Genomic DNA, 19,822 nt, shown 5'->3' with positions numbered 1-19,822 from the left:
TCATGAATAAAAAAAGTTCAAAGTCAGATTTATTGTTTGTTTGAAGTGGAGGACAATTGAAACTCTCGATGTGAATAGTTTATGGCAACATATTGACACAATTGGGGGAGGGGGGTCAGAGTTCAGGGTCCTTGAGGGGGTTGGAGTAGACCACAGGTATTGAATGCAGGAGGAAACGAAGGGAGATTTGGCATGGATGGAAGACAGTTCAGCCTCCTGACAGCCTGGTGGATGAAGCAGCCCTTCAGCCGGCTGGACCTGGGTGCATAGGATTATAGATGTTGCACCTGGCACCAAATAATTATTCATAAAGCAGGGGTCACCAATCGTCAACCAAAGATTACCCAGTTCAATCTGAGAGGAGTGCAAGATTTATATTAGTATTTTAATAATATTTTACACTTGGAAGGTTTACCGTAATTGCCGGACAATAAGTCGCCCTTTTTTTCATCGTTTGACTTGGGGTGCGACTTATACTCAGGTGCGACTTATGTATCAAAATATGTAAATTCACATGTTTGCTATTTTACCACTGACCGCCGCTAGAGGGCGCTCTAGGCTTGTGTACCAGTAGGCCTATCTGCTACTCCTGTACCACATGATTTAAAAAAAAAAAAAACAGTAATCGAGCAGCAGAAAGAAAGTTTGGAGTTAGCGAGAAACTTGTGAGGGACTGGCGAAAAGCGGAGGTCACTCTTACTGCAATGAAGAAAACAAGAAAAGCTAATCACGGGCTAAAAGCTCGATGGCCACAACTAGAGGAACAAGTTTGAAAGCTTGAAAACGCGCTGCCGGGAGAGGCTTGTAAACAGTGCAGTTACACCTCCAGGCCCAAGCAGTTGCCAAGGCTGGTGCGACTTATACTTCAGAGCAACTTATATATGTTTTTTTTCCTTCATTATGCATTTTTTGGCTGGTGCGACTAATAATCTGGAGCGTTTTATAGTTCCGGAAAATACGGTAATGTATGTATTGGGTTGACACATTTGCTATATTAATATTGTGGCTTAAAGATCTTTCCACTGACAATGAGGAGTCTTTGAACTTGATGCTTTTGTTTCATGTGGATAAGTACAGTAATTACAGAGATAATAAGCACGCACCAGGTCAAAACACCTGCAATATGACATTAAAGAGATAGAACTCTGGCCTGTTCTTCACCTCGGTATTATACTTTTGAGTGTCAGGATATCATGATCAACTGGATTCGTATTTTGGACCTAATTCTCCACAGCCAGCTTTGAAAGACGGATTTGAATGAAAATGCCCGACAGACTCCATATATTCAGTGACATCGTGACAACACGGCTGGAGTCGAGCCACTTGTCACCGTTTCCTTGGCCAGAAGCATGAAGCAATCTGTGAAGGAGTCGCTTCCGTTTGCTTTGTGTCATAGTGCAGCATGTGGTGCTGAGTAACCCATTACTCTCCCATCTCCCAAGCGTGAAACCAAGTTATATATAGCAGTCTTATGGAAAAGCAGTAAAAAGCAATATTAAAAAAAAGTAAGGAAAGTTTCAAGTTTGGATGAAATATCAAAGAAAGTGACTAAATAAGACACCCTCTGTTGTTCTCATGCGCAGATGGAAAAATGTATGTATTATTTGCATCATATCACCATGGTTTTCTCCCACCCACATCTGTATTTAAGTCTGATGACTGATCTGCTGAATGATGTATGTGTGCGCCCACCAGCAACATATGGATAAACAGGAACTGATCATTAGCACCTTATACTTCATGATATATTTAGTGTAGCCTGTATATAAATAGCTCATACATAGATAAACCAATTTCCCTTAAAGCAAAACACTGTGCGTCATTTCCTTCATTGATCTTCCTTAGTTGACCAAGCCCCGTTTAATCTATAAGTTGTGTTTTGTCTTGAATGATAAACCACAACAACAAAAACAAAATGCTATGGGTGGGTTTCAGACATAATGTTTGTTTAAAATCTTTACAAGGAAAGATTGGGACCATTATAGAGGCTTGAGCAAGAAAGGCACAAGGCATCACAAGGTAAAACCACTTTAAATGCTTGGTATGAAAGAAGAAGAAAAGTGTATCTGTCACTGTTGCACCTGTGTGAAAGTGAGAGGCAAAGAGTCGAAGACAGCAATTAGGCCCAGTTCAAAGCAGATAAGCAGAATGAAGACCGCGAGAGGGTTTGGAAAATAGGGTAATTCAGGCCAATCGCACATCTCCCAATGACAAGGGAGTCAATCTGGGTAGCAGAGAGGCAGCAAATAAATCTGCAGAAAAGAGAGAAGCTTAACTATGTCTGAAGGAAAGTGAAGATCAAAGATAAAGGTGAGGCTTTACGGATAAAACATCAATGGAGAATACCTGGTGTTAAAGGCAGCCATTTTCACAGCGCTCACCTACCTGCACCCTTTGCTCAAAAGCAAAGGAGGAACAGAGGAGCTTTAAAGTCAATCACTGGAGACTCGTCTGTCAGGAATCTGCGAAAACCAGGATGAGAGCTGTCACACAGAGGGGAGTCAGAACACAGGCTCCTCGGAGAGGCAATAGGGATTTCTAGTGCTTCCGTGGGGGTCGTCAGGCAAGCAAGCAGGTGTCTTCATCAAGCACAGAATGATGAAGACACCTTTCATGAAAAACTTGAATTGCGAATTATTTGTTGCCACAAGGCCACTATATCGCAGTATCTCTGTGGTTTTCCATCGGACTGGGATTTACATTTTTGTTTATTGCTGACGCTGCCTAAACCAAAAATGCATGGTATCTAAGTTCACTTATTAAGCCATTATAATCCTGTTATCCCAAGTTTATTTTGTCTCGGTATATTAGGCACAGCTGCAAAACCAGGCATTTTAGAGCATATGCTGCAACTCCAGATGGCAGATTCGATTGCTAAGAAACTCAAAACTCTTTGGATACAGTATGCTTTTTCTCAATAACGCTGATGAAGATTTATCTTGAAAACGGCAAGTTGTCAAATTACCAGCAGTAACTGGAGGAACCGCAGTCAGTTCAAACAGACAGTATTGATCAGAGATAGACTTCCTGTGACCTGAGAGGGACCCGTGGGCTCGACCAGGTGAAATGGTCTGCTCGACTGAACTGAACTGTAGTTACAGCTCGGAGAATCCTCGTGCTCCCCTCTCCTGCTTCCTGTCAGGACAAGGCACACTTCAACACCCTCTTGTGCGGACTCGCCCCCTCATAACTGTGCTGCGCTGAAGACTGACACAGACCTGGCTGCAGACTTTCTGCAGGTCAGATATAAAAAGAAGAAGTAATATCGCAGAATAACGTACTCATGCACTGTAAATTTGATTAATATTATGAATGCATTCAGAGTCATTTAGTATCTAAAGCCATTACCAAGAATATACAGGGACATTTTGAGTTTTAATTGCAATTCAATTATAGACACGGTGGCGCAGCGGTTAGCGCTCGTGCCTCACAGCTCGAAGGTCCCGGGTTTGATTCCCACCTGGACGGGGCCTTTCTGTGTGGAGTTTGCATGTTCTCCCCGTGTCTGCGTAGGTTAGTGGTAGGTTATAAAACATGTGCAATAGGTTAATCCTCCAGCCAGGTGTTTCTGACCACCAGCCTGGCTCCACATCGTAGAGCCCATGCTGGCAGCTCACTGCTCCTACAGGTCGCCCCATACGACACTGAGGATGGGTCAAATGCAGAGAACTAATTTCTCTACAGAGATTTCTCTACTGAGATTAATACTTAACTTAACTTAACTAAATTCGCTACATTGTTCAAATAGGCTATAGTGATGTCTGATGATATCACTGGAACTTCACCACCGATGCCCACATCTATATCTGCTGCGAGGCTTCCCCCATAGTGATCAGTGTGGCCAGCAAAGCTCATTCATGCTCAAAATAATGGAGCTAACTGTGTTCAATGATGACTTAAAAAGGAGCAAAAAGGTTTAACTGGAAAGAAGGACCCAGAAACATCTGGAGCCAGCCTCCATTTCCTTACGGTGACTGGAAGAGGTCGGCCACAAAAAGTCCATTCTTAGTTTTACAGTCTACTGCATGGTTAAAGATTATAGATACAATCTGTCTATAACAACAATAACTGCTGCAGCCATAATCTATGTGATTAATAAACCTTACCTACTGATGCAATGCCTGCTGGCCTTTGTAAAGGTCTTAATACCCGTCTTCAGATCGACTTAAATTAGACAATGACATCCAGAGAGAATAAGTTTATGCAAAGCCGGCTGACTGCAGGTACTGAAGATGAACAGTAAAGAAGCGCATTTCACTTGTCACTTGGTTATAAAATGATATACAAGGCAGTAATTATTAAATATGTTATACATCTTTATTATAATTACAAGCTTCTGCCCTAAAAAAGAAACCCCTGAATTAAATACAAATACACTTTTTGCAGGTCAATACTGTTCCAATGCTAAATCCACAACTACTTTAAGTCGTTCATCCAGTCGTACGTAACATTACAGAATTAGAAAATGTTGCTAGGGAATGGCATGTACGCTATTTGCTAAGTTTCTCATCTTAAATGAATACTGTCATCCTCAGTGCAGTCATTTTTAAACGCAGGGGTTGAGTCATTGTTGTGAACATTGCATTTGTTCCACCTCTGTTTCCGCGCTCTGACAAATCTTACTGTCTAGTGTGAAATGAGACTCGCAATATCGCTTGTTTCAGGACAAAACTGTTCAACAACATATCATCTATGAATTACTGTTAAGTGAAACAAGGCACAGACTTACGGTATTGTTAGGCTGCTGCTCGATCATAGAGGCAGCAATTTAGCCAATAACAGTGCAGTGAGCGTTCAGTGGGATTACACACAGTATCTTTCACCTTCATCAGACACGATACCTGATTTAACTCATCACTGTGAAGAATTGGGAACTAACAGTTTAAACCTTACTCACTCCCACTTGCAGTGTTTGTACAGAGACACATCCGATAGTCTTGAATAGGCAACATAGCAGTGGCTAATTACACTTTGGCAAAAATAGCTTGTCTTTTTGCATGTTATGAATGTTATTCACCATACACCATATGTGCAGTGCTTGATTTGTAATTTGTTGGACTGTGATCGTTACAGTTAGACCTTCCGGACCCTTTCCATTAGATACAGAGGCGGGTAGTACTCAGTTACATTTGCTCAAGCACTTTTTGAAGTAATTCTACGTCTGAGTAGTTTTACCATATGGAACTTTTTACTTCTTCCTGAGTAATATTAGAACAACCAAATCAAGTTGAACACTGGTGTTTAAGATCTGCAGTTGGATGTAGTTACTGTCGTCAAAACAAAACACAGACAATGGGGAATAGTATTGTGTCAAAGGTAACTCAAAATAGTGTAACTCAGCTATATTAAACATTTTAAACAGTAATCGTTCCACAGTGAATCTAAAGTGTTGACACATAACATAGATGCAGTTTGTGTTTCATGTACTTCAGTTCTTAAATGCATTTTCTGTTATTTCCTTTGAAAATACTAGGATTATTACATTCAAGTTCTAATTAATAATCTAATCTAATCTAATAATTTATGACATTACTGAATTGTAAATCAGACTACAGTTACTCAGTTTTCCCCAAGTACGTTTTTTAAATGTTATCTTGGTCACTACTTTATGCTTCTTCTTGAGCAAAATCATTTCGAAGTGTAACGTTACTCTTACTTGAGTAAATATTTTGACTACTTAACCCACCCCTGATTAATGTCATATTTAACAAACGAGGGAAAGCATAGGCCTATATTGGATCATGAGTTCTTACAGATATAGTTATTTTTATATATTCACATCCAATATTCATCCTCCAGAGAGATGATAGTCTCTGATGGCCTTGCCCTCACCTATTCAAACGACTTCAGCTATTCTCAGCCAAATGTCATCTGGCTGAATCTCACTGAAATCACATCTATGTTATTTTTTATAAATGTTGAGTGCGCGTGAGTCTGTGAGTGAGTTTCAGTGAGTCTGAAACCAACAGGTCAAGTGGATCCTCTTGACACTAATGGTTCTGGTGTAGTTTGCAGAAAAGCCCACACCTCGGACCGAGCCCCACGCGTCGGTCGGTCCTGGCGGCAGGAGGAGAAGTCTCCCTTGTTTCTGGATCGAGAGGCGGGCCCTTTGAGCTGCAGGAATGCGCTGGAAGTTTTCCTGCAGTGGGCTCCTTCTTCACATGAGGCAGTCCGTCCGCCCCGCGCCTCACTATGGACATGTGGCCTCTGGTGATCCTCGCCGCCCAGCTCTGCTTCTGCGCGGGGTACGAAGGTAGAGCAATTCTTCGCTTTTTCTCGGGGATTACTTTTCCACCCCGCTCGCCTCACCACCACCACCACCACCACCACCATCCACTCACTCTCTCTCTCTCACTGCTGTGGTAAACCAGCTGTAAACTTTAATGCGAGGCCGTTTGCAGTGAAGATTGTGCGGTAAAAGGGATTATTAGCTGATGTTCACGCAGGGTTTTTGTTGTGGCCGCGGCTGGGTTTGGGTGCGCGCTGCTGTTTACGTGGAGGTCTGCGCTGGAGAGAGGCGGGAGGAGTGCAGTGTGCCTCTGGGGGACACTTCCTCAGCCCCTTGCATAGAGCTGGCCTGGTTCATATCCCCCCCTTTCTATTCCATTAGATTTACTTGGCTACTTTGCAGGTTAAAAGCTTTATGATCATTCCACAATATGTTTTAGTGGCTCCAATTTAGCTTATTAATGCACCAGCAAACTCTAAGTAGCATATCCTCTAAGGAGAATGTGGATGATTAGGCTGTATCTTTTAGCATTTATTTGTTTTATCTTTTTATTACAGGTTGAGTAAAAGGTTGGTTGTTTTCGGTATAGGTTTAGCAGCAATGTCTATCTATTGTATTTTCCTTTTTGGTTTTGAAATGTATTGGATTTAAACACACGTGTAGTTAAAGTGTCCTGTTGTGCTATATCCTGTGTTTCAGAGAGATCTTATAACCTGCCGTCTTTAATGTATAATGCAAAGAGATAGTTCTAAAAGATCAGAGGATACAGCATGTTTTTTAACCCACTTCACTGGGGCAGAAAACTTCAAAGCTGCAGCATGGATGTGTTTTGGCTGTTTGCTGTGGCTGTGTGCCTGTGTTTGGTTTGAGAGCTGCCCAGTGCTTTGTGAGGATACAGGCAGAAACATGAAGACCCTGGCAGCAGATTTACTGAATGTAGGAGTTGACAGTGAGGCGCTGTGCTTTAGTGAGTGGCTGACTTAACAGCACTGTGTCGATGTTTGTTCTAGTCGTGATAGACTTCATTTATTCGTCATGTGTGTGGATCGCTTGAGTCAGCGGTGGACCACTGCAGCGAAATCCCCGAGATGTTACAGGATCCAGATGCTGAGAGCTTGTAGTTTTAAAGCCTGATCACAGATTCCGTGATTCCCCCATGATAGTGCTGACAAATCAAGGCAAGCAGACCAGCCAGCCACAGCAGAAATCAATTTAAAGCCTTTTCCACAAACACTGCCTCACTATAAGAGAAAACCTTTGCAAGGAAAACGGACACTAAACTTTAAGCTGATTCACTGTAACGGCTTAAACAACAGCAGTTTATTACTATATAACACACTTAATGTTTATGGCCGTCGTTACAAGTGTTAGTGCTAGCAGTCTTCAGTTCCCTTCAGCAGGCCCGGATCTACAGGGCGCAAAAAGGTGCATTGCAACCTCATTTTGAAATGTTTGCACCCTTAGTTTTAGCAGCATCACAATATATTTGAATAGCTCTATTTGCACCTTTTTTGAAACTCTAATTCACCCTCAGTCAGTTTGTTCTGGAGCCAGCGCTGCCCTTCAGTTGTTCCAACTAGGTCAAAGTAAAATCACCAGTGTATTATTAGTGCGGCCTTAGTCATATGTAAATCATAATCATGTATTCATCATATATTCATAATGTATAATGCATTGTCAGAATCAGAAATTACTTTATTGTGGAAATGTGTCTTGGACTTGAGTGCTGCAGCTGCCAACAACAATAATCAACGTAATTATAATGTGCTCGACGTTTGACTTAATAGCAGTACAAGCGTTTTACAGTTCATGTTCCTCAGAGTGGCCTGAGGAAATAGGAGTTACTGTACATGGTTACTGTAAGTGGCAGGATCATTATCTCACAGGCTGATATGCCTGCGATGCAGCATCTATAATCTGTATTATAAAGTTAATTGCAAAAGTCTACAACAACAACAACACAGAGACATGTGCTTTTCTTTTACATGAGCATGTGACTGTTAAAGCTCCTTATTGTAGCAAGAGATGAGCGGTTTGTAGCTCACAGTCACGTTTACTTGGAAAGCACCTCAAAACAGTGCAGTCATCAGTGATATAATTCATGACATAAAAACCTAATTCGAATTCCTGCTGCCTTAAGCTCAGCTCCCTGCGGTGGCTCTTTAACAGAAACGACATAACTACAGTTGCTGCCGTAGTAATTGAATTATTATCAAGATCGTTTTAATTCCTCAAGTCATGCAGGTGCTTAGACCATTCAGATTTTGGCACTTTATCTTTGAGAAAAAACAAACGTCTAATGCCATCTCATTTACATGATCAGAGTCTTACTTTTACATCAACAATTTGGCTACACGTCCTCTCTCTCTCTCTCTCTCTCTCTCTCTCTCTCTCTCTCTCTCTCTCTCTCTCTCTCTCTCTCTCTCTCTCTCTCTCTCTCTCTCTCTCTCTCTCTCTCTCTCTCTCTCTCTCTCTCTCTCTCTCTCTCTCTGAGGCAGTTTTTCATTAAATTTCCTTCATTTAGATCTTGATTAATTTGTGCAAATCGCACATTTGTACATGTTTGCATGCAAGTAGACTTAAATAATCATTTTTATAAGTCATCGTAGCATAAGTAGAGCTACAATTAGGGAGGGATGTCTGCAATTACTTTCACATACCTTTCTCTGTCTCCTCTGCCCAATTAAGAAGCAGACACTAAAGTTTCCCCATTAGTCTGTGCCTCAGTGCATGGCTTTCTCTGTGCTCTGTGATCAGACTGCTAAAGCCTCAGACTGCTGTGGTAAATGCCTCCGTGTTGAATGACTGTCAATATTTTGATCCTGACCGCTTTTATTAAACTGACAAAAAAACAGGGAAGTGGAATGAGTTGGGCCTCGCTGCAGTATCGGGTTCACTGACCAACATGCAGCTGATATATGACGCTCCGGGATGGGGAAAACAGTCCTCCCTTGTGGATCCCGAACACTGAACACATTCATTTTGGGGTTCAGAGGGGCAAATACGAATTGCCCTCTCCACTTCTTTGCTAATGTCCTATTTTCTTATACATAACTGAGACTACAGCTTCTGAAACTTTTCACCCCAATCTGCTGTCTAGTCATTGAACTTGTCACAACTTCTGTCTACGATTCTGACTTCCATACTTTAAGAATGGTATGATCCTTTATTCGCCATCAGTGTATCATACTGTATTTGTTTCAATGCACAGTGGTGTAGAGAGTTTTTTCCTCACTATCGAAGGCGAGTTTTAAATTTCCGAAACGTTGATTACTTTAGTTACGTTATGTTTTTCATTGTAGAAAATACAACTCTCATAGAGCTCTCATAGTCAATTCTAGTTGTGTTGATAAATGTCCTTAAGTGTGGACATCTTGTTGTTGCTCATATTACTGTATTATTCCATATTTCATGTCGCCTTAGTGGCTTTGAACTGGCGTTAAAAGTCCAAACTACACAGATATTGGGAGCAGGACCTTAAACTAACCAAACTAACCCTAAAACTCTCACAAATGTCTTTTACAATCATGTTCTGTGTGCACCTTTCAGCTTCACACACCCCAGGTCTCTGTAAATGCCTGTTTTACTGTCAAACACACATTTTCGCTGCTTGTGTGAGGTGTTCAAAGTTACAACCTTCCCACCTTCCCGCCAGCTATCTGTGGTGAGTATTATTCATGAGAACTGCTCTGGAAAAAAACATTCAGTGGGTGAATCCTACAGGGGTCAAACCACGAGCTGGAAAATGAGGATCTTTGGCATATCTGTTTTGCATATGCCCTTTCCAAAGAAAAATCATTTTCCCCTCATGTTTGAAAAAGTGTGCCGTGTTTCTGAGACCGCTGCATAATTACCCTCAGGGGAAAAAGAAAGCTTACAAATATTGCTCAGTTAGATGTGGCTCCTTTGGCCAAATTAGTTTCTCCTTTTCTTTTGCATCTAGGTTCGGGACAGTACCCCTATGGAGATGACGAGGATTTCTATTCACGCAGATATAAAGGTAAAGGCTCAAACATCCGCAGTCGCTCAAGTTATGAACTTTATTGTGTTTTATGCTTGATTGGTTCTGACAATAAAGTTCATCATTATTGTAATAGTTCTTTTTTTTAAATATTAGGTGGCCCAATTTACATATCGTGTGATAATGATATTGTGATACGTAACTTTAAAATGTGCAAAATTCAGTTTGTTACAAAAAAATGTAAAACTGCACTTGAAGTCGTCCATTACCAAACCTTGAAAGTTGTGGGTCCTGTATTTTCCGGACTATAAGTCGCTCTGGAGTATAAGTTGCACCAGCCTTGGCAACTACCTGTGCTTGGAGGCGTAACTGCACCATTGGCTCTCATTTGCGAACTCGTTCCTCTCGGTGTGGCCATTTAGCTTTTAGCCCGCGATTAGCTCTTTCTGTTTTCTTCACTGCAGTAAGAGTAACCTCTGCTTTTCGTCAATAGTTTCTCGATCAATTTTCAGTGATACAGTAAATAAGTGCTTTATTTTTCATTGTACAACCGTACAGGAGTAGCATATACTGGTACACAAGCCTAGAGCGCCCTCTAGCGGCTGTCAGTGTGATAATAACTAACGTGAAATTATATACTTTGATATATAAGTCACACCTGAGTATGAGTCGCACCCTTAGCAAAACTATGGAAAAAAGTGCGACTTAAAGTCCGGAAAATATGGTAGTTGAGTCAAATCTCTCAGTGTGTGTCGCGCTCACAAACGCTGCCGCACATCCCGCTTGTTCATTTAAAGCTCGCCTCTGCCGGAGTTCACAGCGAGACAGAGTTGCGATGTGAATGATGGATCGCCAATGCCAACACGCTGTTTGTGATTAAAGTTGTTGCCAAAAGCTGCAAAATCAAGCAGCAGGTCTATGATTAAATTCAGTTTGTTAATAATTAAAAATGACACACGCAGCCGTCTGTTGTCTCTCCAGTGTTAAGGGTTATGTCTAATCAATAGTGAGTAATTTAGTCTCGTAATATTCCAATGATTCATCAGTTGTTCCGCCTTAGAGAATGATATTATATTCAACATAAGAGGTCTGTTGTGCTCATGATCGACATTGTGTCAGCTGCGTAATCGGTCGTTCGTGATATAAATAGCACATGGCTCTTTGTACAGTATGTCTACGGCTTGTCCACGTACTGCGCTGCTTAAGACGACACAGTTACGTCAAAGTGTCCTCCAGCCTCAGAATCCAGGTCATTTCGATGTGGAACTTTCCTGCCTGAGCCAAACCACACTCTTGTCTTGTGTTAAGGCTTGAATGTATTTCTCGTACTCTGCGGTTGCGGGGGCTTTGCCAACACAAACTCACATACAGCAGCAGGGATGAGGCAGTCAGGGACGTTGTATAATAAAACTACAATTTTTATTCCAACTGGAAATCAGTGACTGTGTGTGCTCCTCTCCAACTGTGCACCAGTGGCTCCGTAAGGGCAGGAGAAGAATTCAGTGTCTTTGTGAGTGCGGATGGGAAAATTGGACAGAAATATGTTGCCGTTCAGCCTTTCCCCTGCAAATAAACGTATAACCAAATAAAGAAGCTAAAGAATTTCCACACTCTCTCTCTGTCTACCTGTAGGGATTTTCTTTGCGCTTCATTACTTTGAGCAATGCTGCCTCTTTGCTGTGAGTGCCCCTGTTGGATTACGGAAAGTGACAGATACAAGGTACTAAAAACCCACCACATCTGCCTGGAATTAGGAGATTGGTGGGTTTTTTACATAACAAAGGGAGGCCTTCTGCAGTTTTAGTTTGTTCAGGTAAGTATTAATTGCAACTACGAGACCTGGCTCTGTTGCAATAAATGTAGTTGACTGTGCAAATTCACTATTTGCACATTTCAAATATGTTCATCTTTCTATTTACTCATGACATTTTTAACCTAAATGGGCAGGCACAGATGTCATTTAGCACAAGAAACATGGCAGTCTGTTGCCTGATTAGATTTTGTGTTTGAATCGATTTTAGTTTGTGAGATCAGTAAAGTTATATTCAGAGTCGTCTTTTTGGTCGATGGGGCGGCTGTGTTGCTAAAACGCATGGACGCCATGAAGGAGGAGCTAAATGTAGACGACAAAGTATACCTTACCTGCTCATGAACAAATACCAGTAATGTTACACTGAACTAAATCGGTTTGAATTTTAGGGACTCCATGGTGTGCACCCATCAAGGTGAAACATGGGGATGTGCGCTGCCGGACGCCCCGTGGAGAACATCACAAGAACGTGATGGGGACCCGCTGTAAGATCCACTGTAAGAGAGGGTATGAGGTCATGAGCCCAGAGGTGGTGTGTATGGCCGACAAGCGCTGGTCAGCAAACTACGCCTGCAGTGGTAAACCTCACCGCACATCATCTTTACTTGCATACATCAAAATACACATCTAATGTGTTATTTTTAGATGAAAGGAAAACCTAAATTTCAACAATTCCTTTAAACTTTCATAAAAACTTCTGTAATTTCTATTTATTGAATATGATATGTTTGTGTAAGAACAAAATAATTTAAGCATTTTCCGTGTCAGACTTGATTTTGTAGGAATATGAGAGCTCTGTGTACTTCCTGACTGTATGTGCGCAATAACAGTTTCACTACTAGATGAGTAGAATCTCAGCCCCTGACATTATCTTCTGTCCTGTGTCTTTAGAGATTCGCTGTCCAAAGCAGAACATGCCGGCCAATGGAGGCTTCAAATGTTCAGGAGGTTCCTACTTCAACTCTCGTTGTGAGTTCTTCTGTGCCCCTGGATTCACGCTGAAGGGACAGAGGATAACGACCTGTCAATACACCAAGATGTGGAGCTCTGCGGCACCGACATGTGTCGGTGAGACTTCAACACACTTCTCCTGCTGTACTTGTGTAACATACTTTATCTCATCATGGCCTATGTCTGATGAATATTTATTTAAACTACTTCTGAGAAGAGTGCGTTTCTTAATAAGTAGTAATAGTGGGGCGACAGATAGGAGAGCGGATCGTCTCATGATCAGAAAGTCGGGGGTTCGAATCACGTCCCCTGAATGTGCACACTGTCGTTGTGTCGTTGAGCAAGACACTTCACCCACCTTGCCTCCATGTGTCTGTGTACATTGGTGTATGAATGATAGTGTGAATGGGTGATTGGATCCTTGCTGTAAAGTACTTTGAGTGCCTAATGTAGGTGGGAAAGCGATATATAAATTGAGACCATTTACCATCAGTGGATTTCTACAGTAATGATTTGAGTTATAAAGGAATCAAACCAATCCAAATCTCCTTGTTTCTCTCTCTCTCTGTCAATAATGAAGCGCAGCTGTTGTATCAATACTAAGTCATGAAGTAACAATGTTGTTTTGAACATTGTTTCTTGTGTTTTTTTTCTGTGTGGATTGGAATTGTTTTCAGGATGTCGTCTGTACAGGGCTGTGCTTAATTGGAAATGTTTTGTCTCTAATCTGAAAAGCTGCTTTTGTTCAACCGTATATTTCCTCCATTGGGCCCCTTGACTTAAGTTAGACTTGAAAAAAAAGTTTAAGGGAGCATTCTGGCTGAGGAAGCATTTTGCCTTCAATTAAAAACACACCACGTACAGATGAACACGTTTTTTTCTTAATCTTAATTTCTTAATGTATTTTTTCAGACATTGAGCCTCCAAAGATCAAATGTCCCACCATAAAGGATAAGTGGGCTGAGCCTGGAAAGCTGACAGCGCGGGTGTCCTGGGACACCCCGGAGGGCATGGACACTGCAGATGGCATCCTGACTGAGTCAGCCTCCTTTAGTTTTGCCTCATATTGTACCCCTCTTCTCCTTGGTGACCACACTGACAGAATGGCTGTTTTTGCAGTGTGGAGTTAAAAGGAAGGCCTCCGAAATCTGAGTTCCCAGAGGGACTCCATAAAATGTCCTACACTGTGTTTGATCGAGCGGGGAACAAAGGGACCTGTCGCTTCACGGTCAGAGTGAGAGGTAAGGTTTTGATCAACTCACCAGGATCCTCCTTTAAAAGGCCTTTTCAGTGTTTGCTGTAGTTTCTGTGACCTGAACAACAAAAAGTACATAAACTAGTTTGCAGCTTATGGCGCTATACAGCAGTACTGTACAGTTTGTATTGACTTTTTGCTCAGGGCTTTCAGTGTTAGGAAACATATGCAGTGTGTGAGTCGGAAGTGTTGAATCAGTTGTATGTATTGAATAGTCAGGTGTTACATAACAATCTGTGTATTTTCCATGCCCGTCATCAGTCAATCTCCAAAAGAAGCATCAGTAAATCTGCTGTCTTACAGTTTTAGCTCCAGCGATTTCATGTTTGACTCTGCTGAATCTGTCTTTGTTGCTTTCATCTTGCCGCTGGTCCAGTTTTCTTTTGTCATGCGGGCTCATAAATGATTTCACGCACATGCAATATTTACAGTTGAGATTATTTTTCTGACACACCATTCTTTGTCTCCTGTTTTCTAACTGTGTTGTCCTCGTGCAGTTCGCCGCTGCAGCCCATTGTTCCCTCCTGACAACGGCTACATGAAGTGCGACAGTGACAAAGACAACTACGGAGCCAGCTGTGAATTCAAATGCACCGGGGGTTTTGATCTCCAGGGCAGCGTGGCCAGAGTCTGTCAGTACGGCCTCACTTGGTCCGGCTCTGACACCGTCTGCACATGTACGTACTGAAACTCAAGCCCCAGCAGCGAAAAGCACCTCTAATGCTGCTCTATTGATTCAGAACACCCCCGCGCGGAAGCATTGCCAACTTTGGAAGAACTTTTGCAGCATACCCTAAGCACTTATTGAACCAGCTCACTTCTTAAAGCATACGACTTCTGCAAACTTTTCCAGATATTTGTGTTTAGCTTGACAGGTTTGCACCAGAATGGAAATCATTTCATAAAGATGCCAGATTGTACTCGCATTGTGCAAATATTTGTTTCCGTGGGGACATGTTTTAACATCCAAATTCCAAATGCGCCCCCCCCCCCCCCCACCTTGTTTCTCCTCAGCGATGAACATCAATGTGGGAGTGCGTTCCGCGGCTGCTCTCCTGGATCAGTTTTATGAAAAGAGGCGCCTGCTCATCATCTCAGCCCCGACCGCCGCCAATCACAACTACCGCTTCCAGATGACGAACCTGCAGGTGACACACGACTCCCCACATGTGTCAGTGCTGCCAGTGCTAGTCACCAGCAGTGTGACACAACGGGCTCTGCTGACGGGGGAGGGGGGGGCAAAGCGGTGACACAAACACATCGGGAGGGGGGTGTGAGATGAACTGCAAATGTCAAAGAGATGACAGAGACGGTGACTGTGATCAGGCTATTTCCCTAACTCGTCATTAAGTCGAGACGCATCCTTGTTTCTGATACCCTTGACCTTTTAAATGCATGGCCTTCTCAGCTGCCAACACTAACAAACCAGACATTTTGGGAGAATGATGGCTCCCGAAATTCTGTCCAACTGTAGGGCTATTAAGATGGCTATTCATAGGCCGTGTTTAATCATCATCCAAAAACCTCGACAGGAGAGCGACTTGAAGGTCGGCGAGAGAAGCTGACAAAGCTTGGAACAAGGCAGCCTAATACGTCACCAAAGTATTGTTGTCGCAATGTTCAATGACGCAATATCGCAAGAAGCCACGACATATATCGCAAACTCACTGAGGTCGTCCATATGACTGAGACTTACAGATACCATTTTTTTAAAACATTTATTTGACTATTTTTCAAAGAATATGAAAGATAACACCATCCATCCATTTTCTTCCACTTTTCCGTTTCCGGGTCGTGGGGGCAGCTGTTGGAGCTGCCCAAATCACATTGCACCAGCCCCTTATGGCTCCTCCTGCAGGTGGTGGGTCCACGGAAGGACGGCCTCCTGGTTCTAACCGGGCATGTTGGTCTCTCATAAGGGGCTTCTGAACCGCTCTTTGTCTGACCCTTCACCTAGGACCTGTTTGCCCTGGCTCCAGCAGAATGAAGTGAAGGTCCCGTTAGTGGCCATCTCACTGTCCTGACCTCAGTATCATTGAACCACTATGGGGAGAGCTCAAACGTGCAGTTCATGCAAGACAGCCCAGGAATTTACAGGAACTGGAGGCTTTTTGCCAAGAAGAATGGGCCGCTCAGGAGGAGGAGCCATAAGGGGCTGGTGCAATGTGATTTAGGCAGCTCGAACAGCTGCCCCCATGACCCGGCAACGGACAAGTGGAAGAAGATGGATGGATGGATGGATGGATGGATGGATGGATGGATGGAGAATAAACTGCTTTACCATCAGAAAAAAAGAAGAAACTCATCCACAACTACCACATAAGACTCCAAGCTGTCATTGATGTCAAAGGAGTACACAGTATAAAACACTGGGGTATGTAAACTTTTGAGCTCAGCTATATTTTGCTCACTCAGTTGAAAACAAGCACACATGGGAACTTAGGAAATGCCAAAAGTGTAGTTTAGTGGTTTTCCTCATTTAGTTCCATTTTAGCCTTATTGCGAGGGATGATTGATGTAATTGAACTTATGAGGAAAAATGTTTTGCTGTCTGTTTACAATGGCACGATATTAGACTGGCATATGATGGTAGTTAATTTGCTAATCAAGGTACATGAGCCTGTATTAGTGAGGGGATGTTTTAAAAGCTTTACTTTAGTTTAACCTCTCAGCCAGAGACTAGGTGTCTTATAGTCCCTGTAATAAAAATGTACTCAGCTTTATTAACCTTCATAAAAGTCAATCCAGTTCTGACTTTCATTTCTGCTGGAACTGCAACACATTAAGACTTCTGCACAAATTCCACCTGAGAAAGCTTCTATAAATAGCTTCCTGCCTAAGACTTCAGGAAATAAAGCACAGAGAAAATGCAGTTGCCTAAATTCAACACGGAAACCGTTTGTTGAAAGTGGTATGTTTGTGTCGCAGCTAAAATATTATTGACTTGATGTGAGTATGCAGTACATACTGAATGAGCGCAGATTAGTCACAATAGAGTGAATTACTCCCCGTGTCAGTCCCAAACTATGATATAAAAACGCTCAAGGCCAAGTCAAGCTCCAAGTCCTCAATTTAATGTGTCACTACGTCCCGGAAATGACTTGGAAAACGAGTTACAAGTAAGAGTCCAGAGCTTGTACTGCAATAGTAAGAGAAGCCAGAAGGAAAAGAGTTACCGTTGTTTATAACATAAGACAAGATAAGATAAGATAATCCTTTATTGATCTCACAATGGAGGCATTCAATAAGATCATTCAGAGTGTGCAAAAACAGACAGGAAATGTGCAAACAGTTAAATAGAAAACGAGGTCTCTTATGTACAATAAGTGAAGCACAAATCTTAGGGGGCGGAGTTATAACAATAAGGGAATAATAATCAATAAAAATAGGATAAAAATTATATAAGTAGAATATCGGGGTGTAAAGCTACAGTCCTAGTGCAGGTTGTCAATAAGTGATGCTGCTGGTATCCACCTCATCCTTTAAGTTGCCCTTTGGCGAACATGTTATTTATATATCAATTGTGTTTGTTTTATAAATAGCCTGCACAGTGTGGCCTGGACTTGAGGCATGTGACAGTGATTGAAATCGTGGGGACGTATCCGGCTCAGATCGGCCGAATCCGTCACAGACTGCTGACTCCGGGACTGGCCCTTCAGCTCAGGTAACTGCACAGATACAGGAAGTATTCACACCCCTGGATTTTATGTCTGATCATGAAATCTACAATACATTTTGAATTATTATGAATTATTATTTACTTTACTTTTTGTTTTTTCATATTTTTAACCCAAACCTTTATGAAAATGTGACCCATTTTTGGATGCATAGTTTTACCAGTTAAAAATACATTTGCAGGATTGTAGTATCTATTGTAGTAAGTTACTAACCTCTTAACCCCCGACTTGAAGAAAACTAACTTGTTTACCCTAATAAATCCTTTTCGTTGTCCCTCTGGGGGTAAAACAAGTGTTAATGGGATGATTGGGGGTCTTTCATCTCCCCCTGGTGTCTCTGGCCAGAAAACCACACTTGCAACTTTCCTGCCTCCGGGTCGGTAGCGCAATACATACTAATTGAATCACAAAGAAGAAGCTAACAAGCAAAGCTAACAGTCAAAGCTAACGGCGCGCTAGCACCACTTAAATAGTATTTACAGCCAAGTTTGAGGGGGGAAAAAAATCTCCATTGTGTAATTGGATATACAATATCCCCTGTAACGCAACATGCTATGACAGCTGCAGTGGCGCTTATGGCCTCTAGGGGCATGAGTTACTTAGTTGTGCTTTAACCAAGTGCATTGTCTCCAGTTCAGCTGTACCCAAGTCTAAAAGGTCACAGCCTAAAGGCCAGGGTAACGCCCTATTTCTGTGTATCACTGCCCCTACAGGTCGCCCCAGCGGCATTGAGGATGGGTCAAATGCAGAGAATGAATTTCCCTACGGGAATTGAAAGCTAAGACCTACAAAACTCATTTAAACAGATCTTTTTCTTTGCGTTGAAGTCACTTTATTTTTACATTTTCTTTTTCTCTTTTGTTTTTCCGTCACATTTTTGTCACTTTTTTTGTCAATTTTATGTCACTTTGCTGTTATTCCTTGCTTGCTTTTTTGTTTGTCACGTTTTTGTTGCTATTTCGATGCTCTTTCTCATGAAGCTTTTAAATTTGGGTGGAGCTAAACTGGAGAATATGTGCTTGGTTCAGGAAAGAGGTCTGAAAACTGTCTGAAGCCGCTGCAAACAAATGTTCTTGAGGAGTCATCTGTACTTCGTAGTTTGAGTGTTGCTGATGTTGCACCTTTCAGTCTTTGTCAGATTTGTCAGTGACTGAAGTGAAACAGACGACGGCTTAAGAACTTTTGACTGCATGGGAAAGGTACGACTGTCTGAAGCCGCTGTACTTAGATACTTTATACTTCATGTGTTGTAGGCTGCTGCTGCGCATACCTCAGCGCTCGTTCCAAATGGTGCTCATGGACAAACAGGGCATGGACAAGCAGCGCTACCCTTTCCCCGTCACGGCGGCCGAGTTGTTCACCACCATCGACACCTTCCCACAGCGCAAAGAGGAGATGGTGCTTCAGCAGGAGGCGGGACAGAGCTGCAGCTCGTAAAACAGCCCTGTGTGTGTGTGTGTGTGTCAGAGGAGCATTTTTAGGGAATCACGACTCTAGTGTCATCCGAGGGAGCGTCACAGTTCCCTCCTCAGCTGCCGCGTTTCACACACTCCTACCTGACCTTCGCTCTGTGTTCCACTGCTTTCAGAGGCTGCCGTCACAGAGGTTCGCTGAATGGACTGAGTCAAAGCTGAGAAGTGTTTTGTACAAAAGTATTTTACTGTATAGACAAGCTTTTTACTTTTTATATTTATGTCTCACTCCTGTTAAAGATATATTTGACACTTTATTGGCGCCTGCGTGTTCTGCTTTCCTTCATCAACCCATAACATGCACTATAGGTAGTCCAGACCACATAGATCTTGTACTAAGCCAGCGGTAATGAAGTGCACGCAAACCTGAACCAAATCAGAGTAATAAAAACCTGTGCCTGCTCTATTTGAAAGTCATCAGTAGTTTTTGAACAGATGAGAAAATGACAAGAATTGTATGGAAAGAT

The 19,822-nt window shown here is 42.3% G+C and overlaps 1 protein-coding gene across 1 annotated transcript; it reads left to right on the top strand.

Moving 5' to 3' along the window:
• The first annotated feature begins 6,041 nt into the window (after nt 1-6,041).
• On the top strand, nt 6,042-19,777 carry srpx (sushi-repeat containing protein X-linked). Its single transcript, XM_079562527.1, has 10 exons — nt 6,042-6,253; nt 10,173-10,229; nt 12,390-12,578; nt 12,892-13,068; nt 13,864-13,990; nt 14,071-14,192; nt 14,704-14,883; nt 15,221-15,354; nt 17,749-17,870; nt 19,137-19,777. Exons 1-10 carry the CDS (start codon nt 6,193-6,195, stop codon nt 19,318-19,320), a joined length of 1,353 nt encoding a protein of 450 aa, XP_079418653.1. The 5' UTR covers nt 6,042-6,192; the 3' UTR covers nt 19,321-19,777.
• Nucleotides 19,778-19,822: the final 45 nt, after the last annotated feature.

This window comes from Gobius niger (assembly GCF_951799975.1).
Source record: "Gobius niger genome assembly, chromosome: 9".
In the NCBI taxonomy this organism is placed as follows: Eukaryota; Metazoa; Chordata; class Actinopteri; order Gobiiformes; family Gobiidae; genus Gobius; species Gobius niger.
This window is presented reverse-complemented; position numbering and strand designations above follow the sequence as displayed.

What these genes read in the sequence shown, in the direction of transcription:
- srpx (XM_079562527.1), top strand. Translation starts at nt 6,193, where the DNA reads ATGGACATGTGGCCTCTGGTGATCCTCGCCGCCCAGCTCTGCTTCTGC. An exon ending in GCAGATGGCATCCTGACTGA is followed by an intron (nt 13,991 to 14,070) that starts GTCAGCCTCCTT and finishes CTGTTTTTGCAG; the next exon opens with TGTGGAGTTAAAAGGAAGGC. An exon ending in CTCTGACACCGTCTGCACAT is followed by an intron (nt 14,884 to 15,220) that starts GTACGTACTGAA and finishes GTTTCTCCTCAG; the next exon opens with CGATGAACATCAATGTGGGA.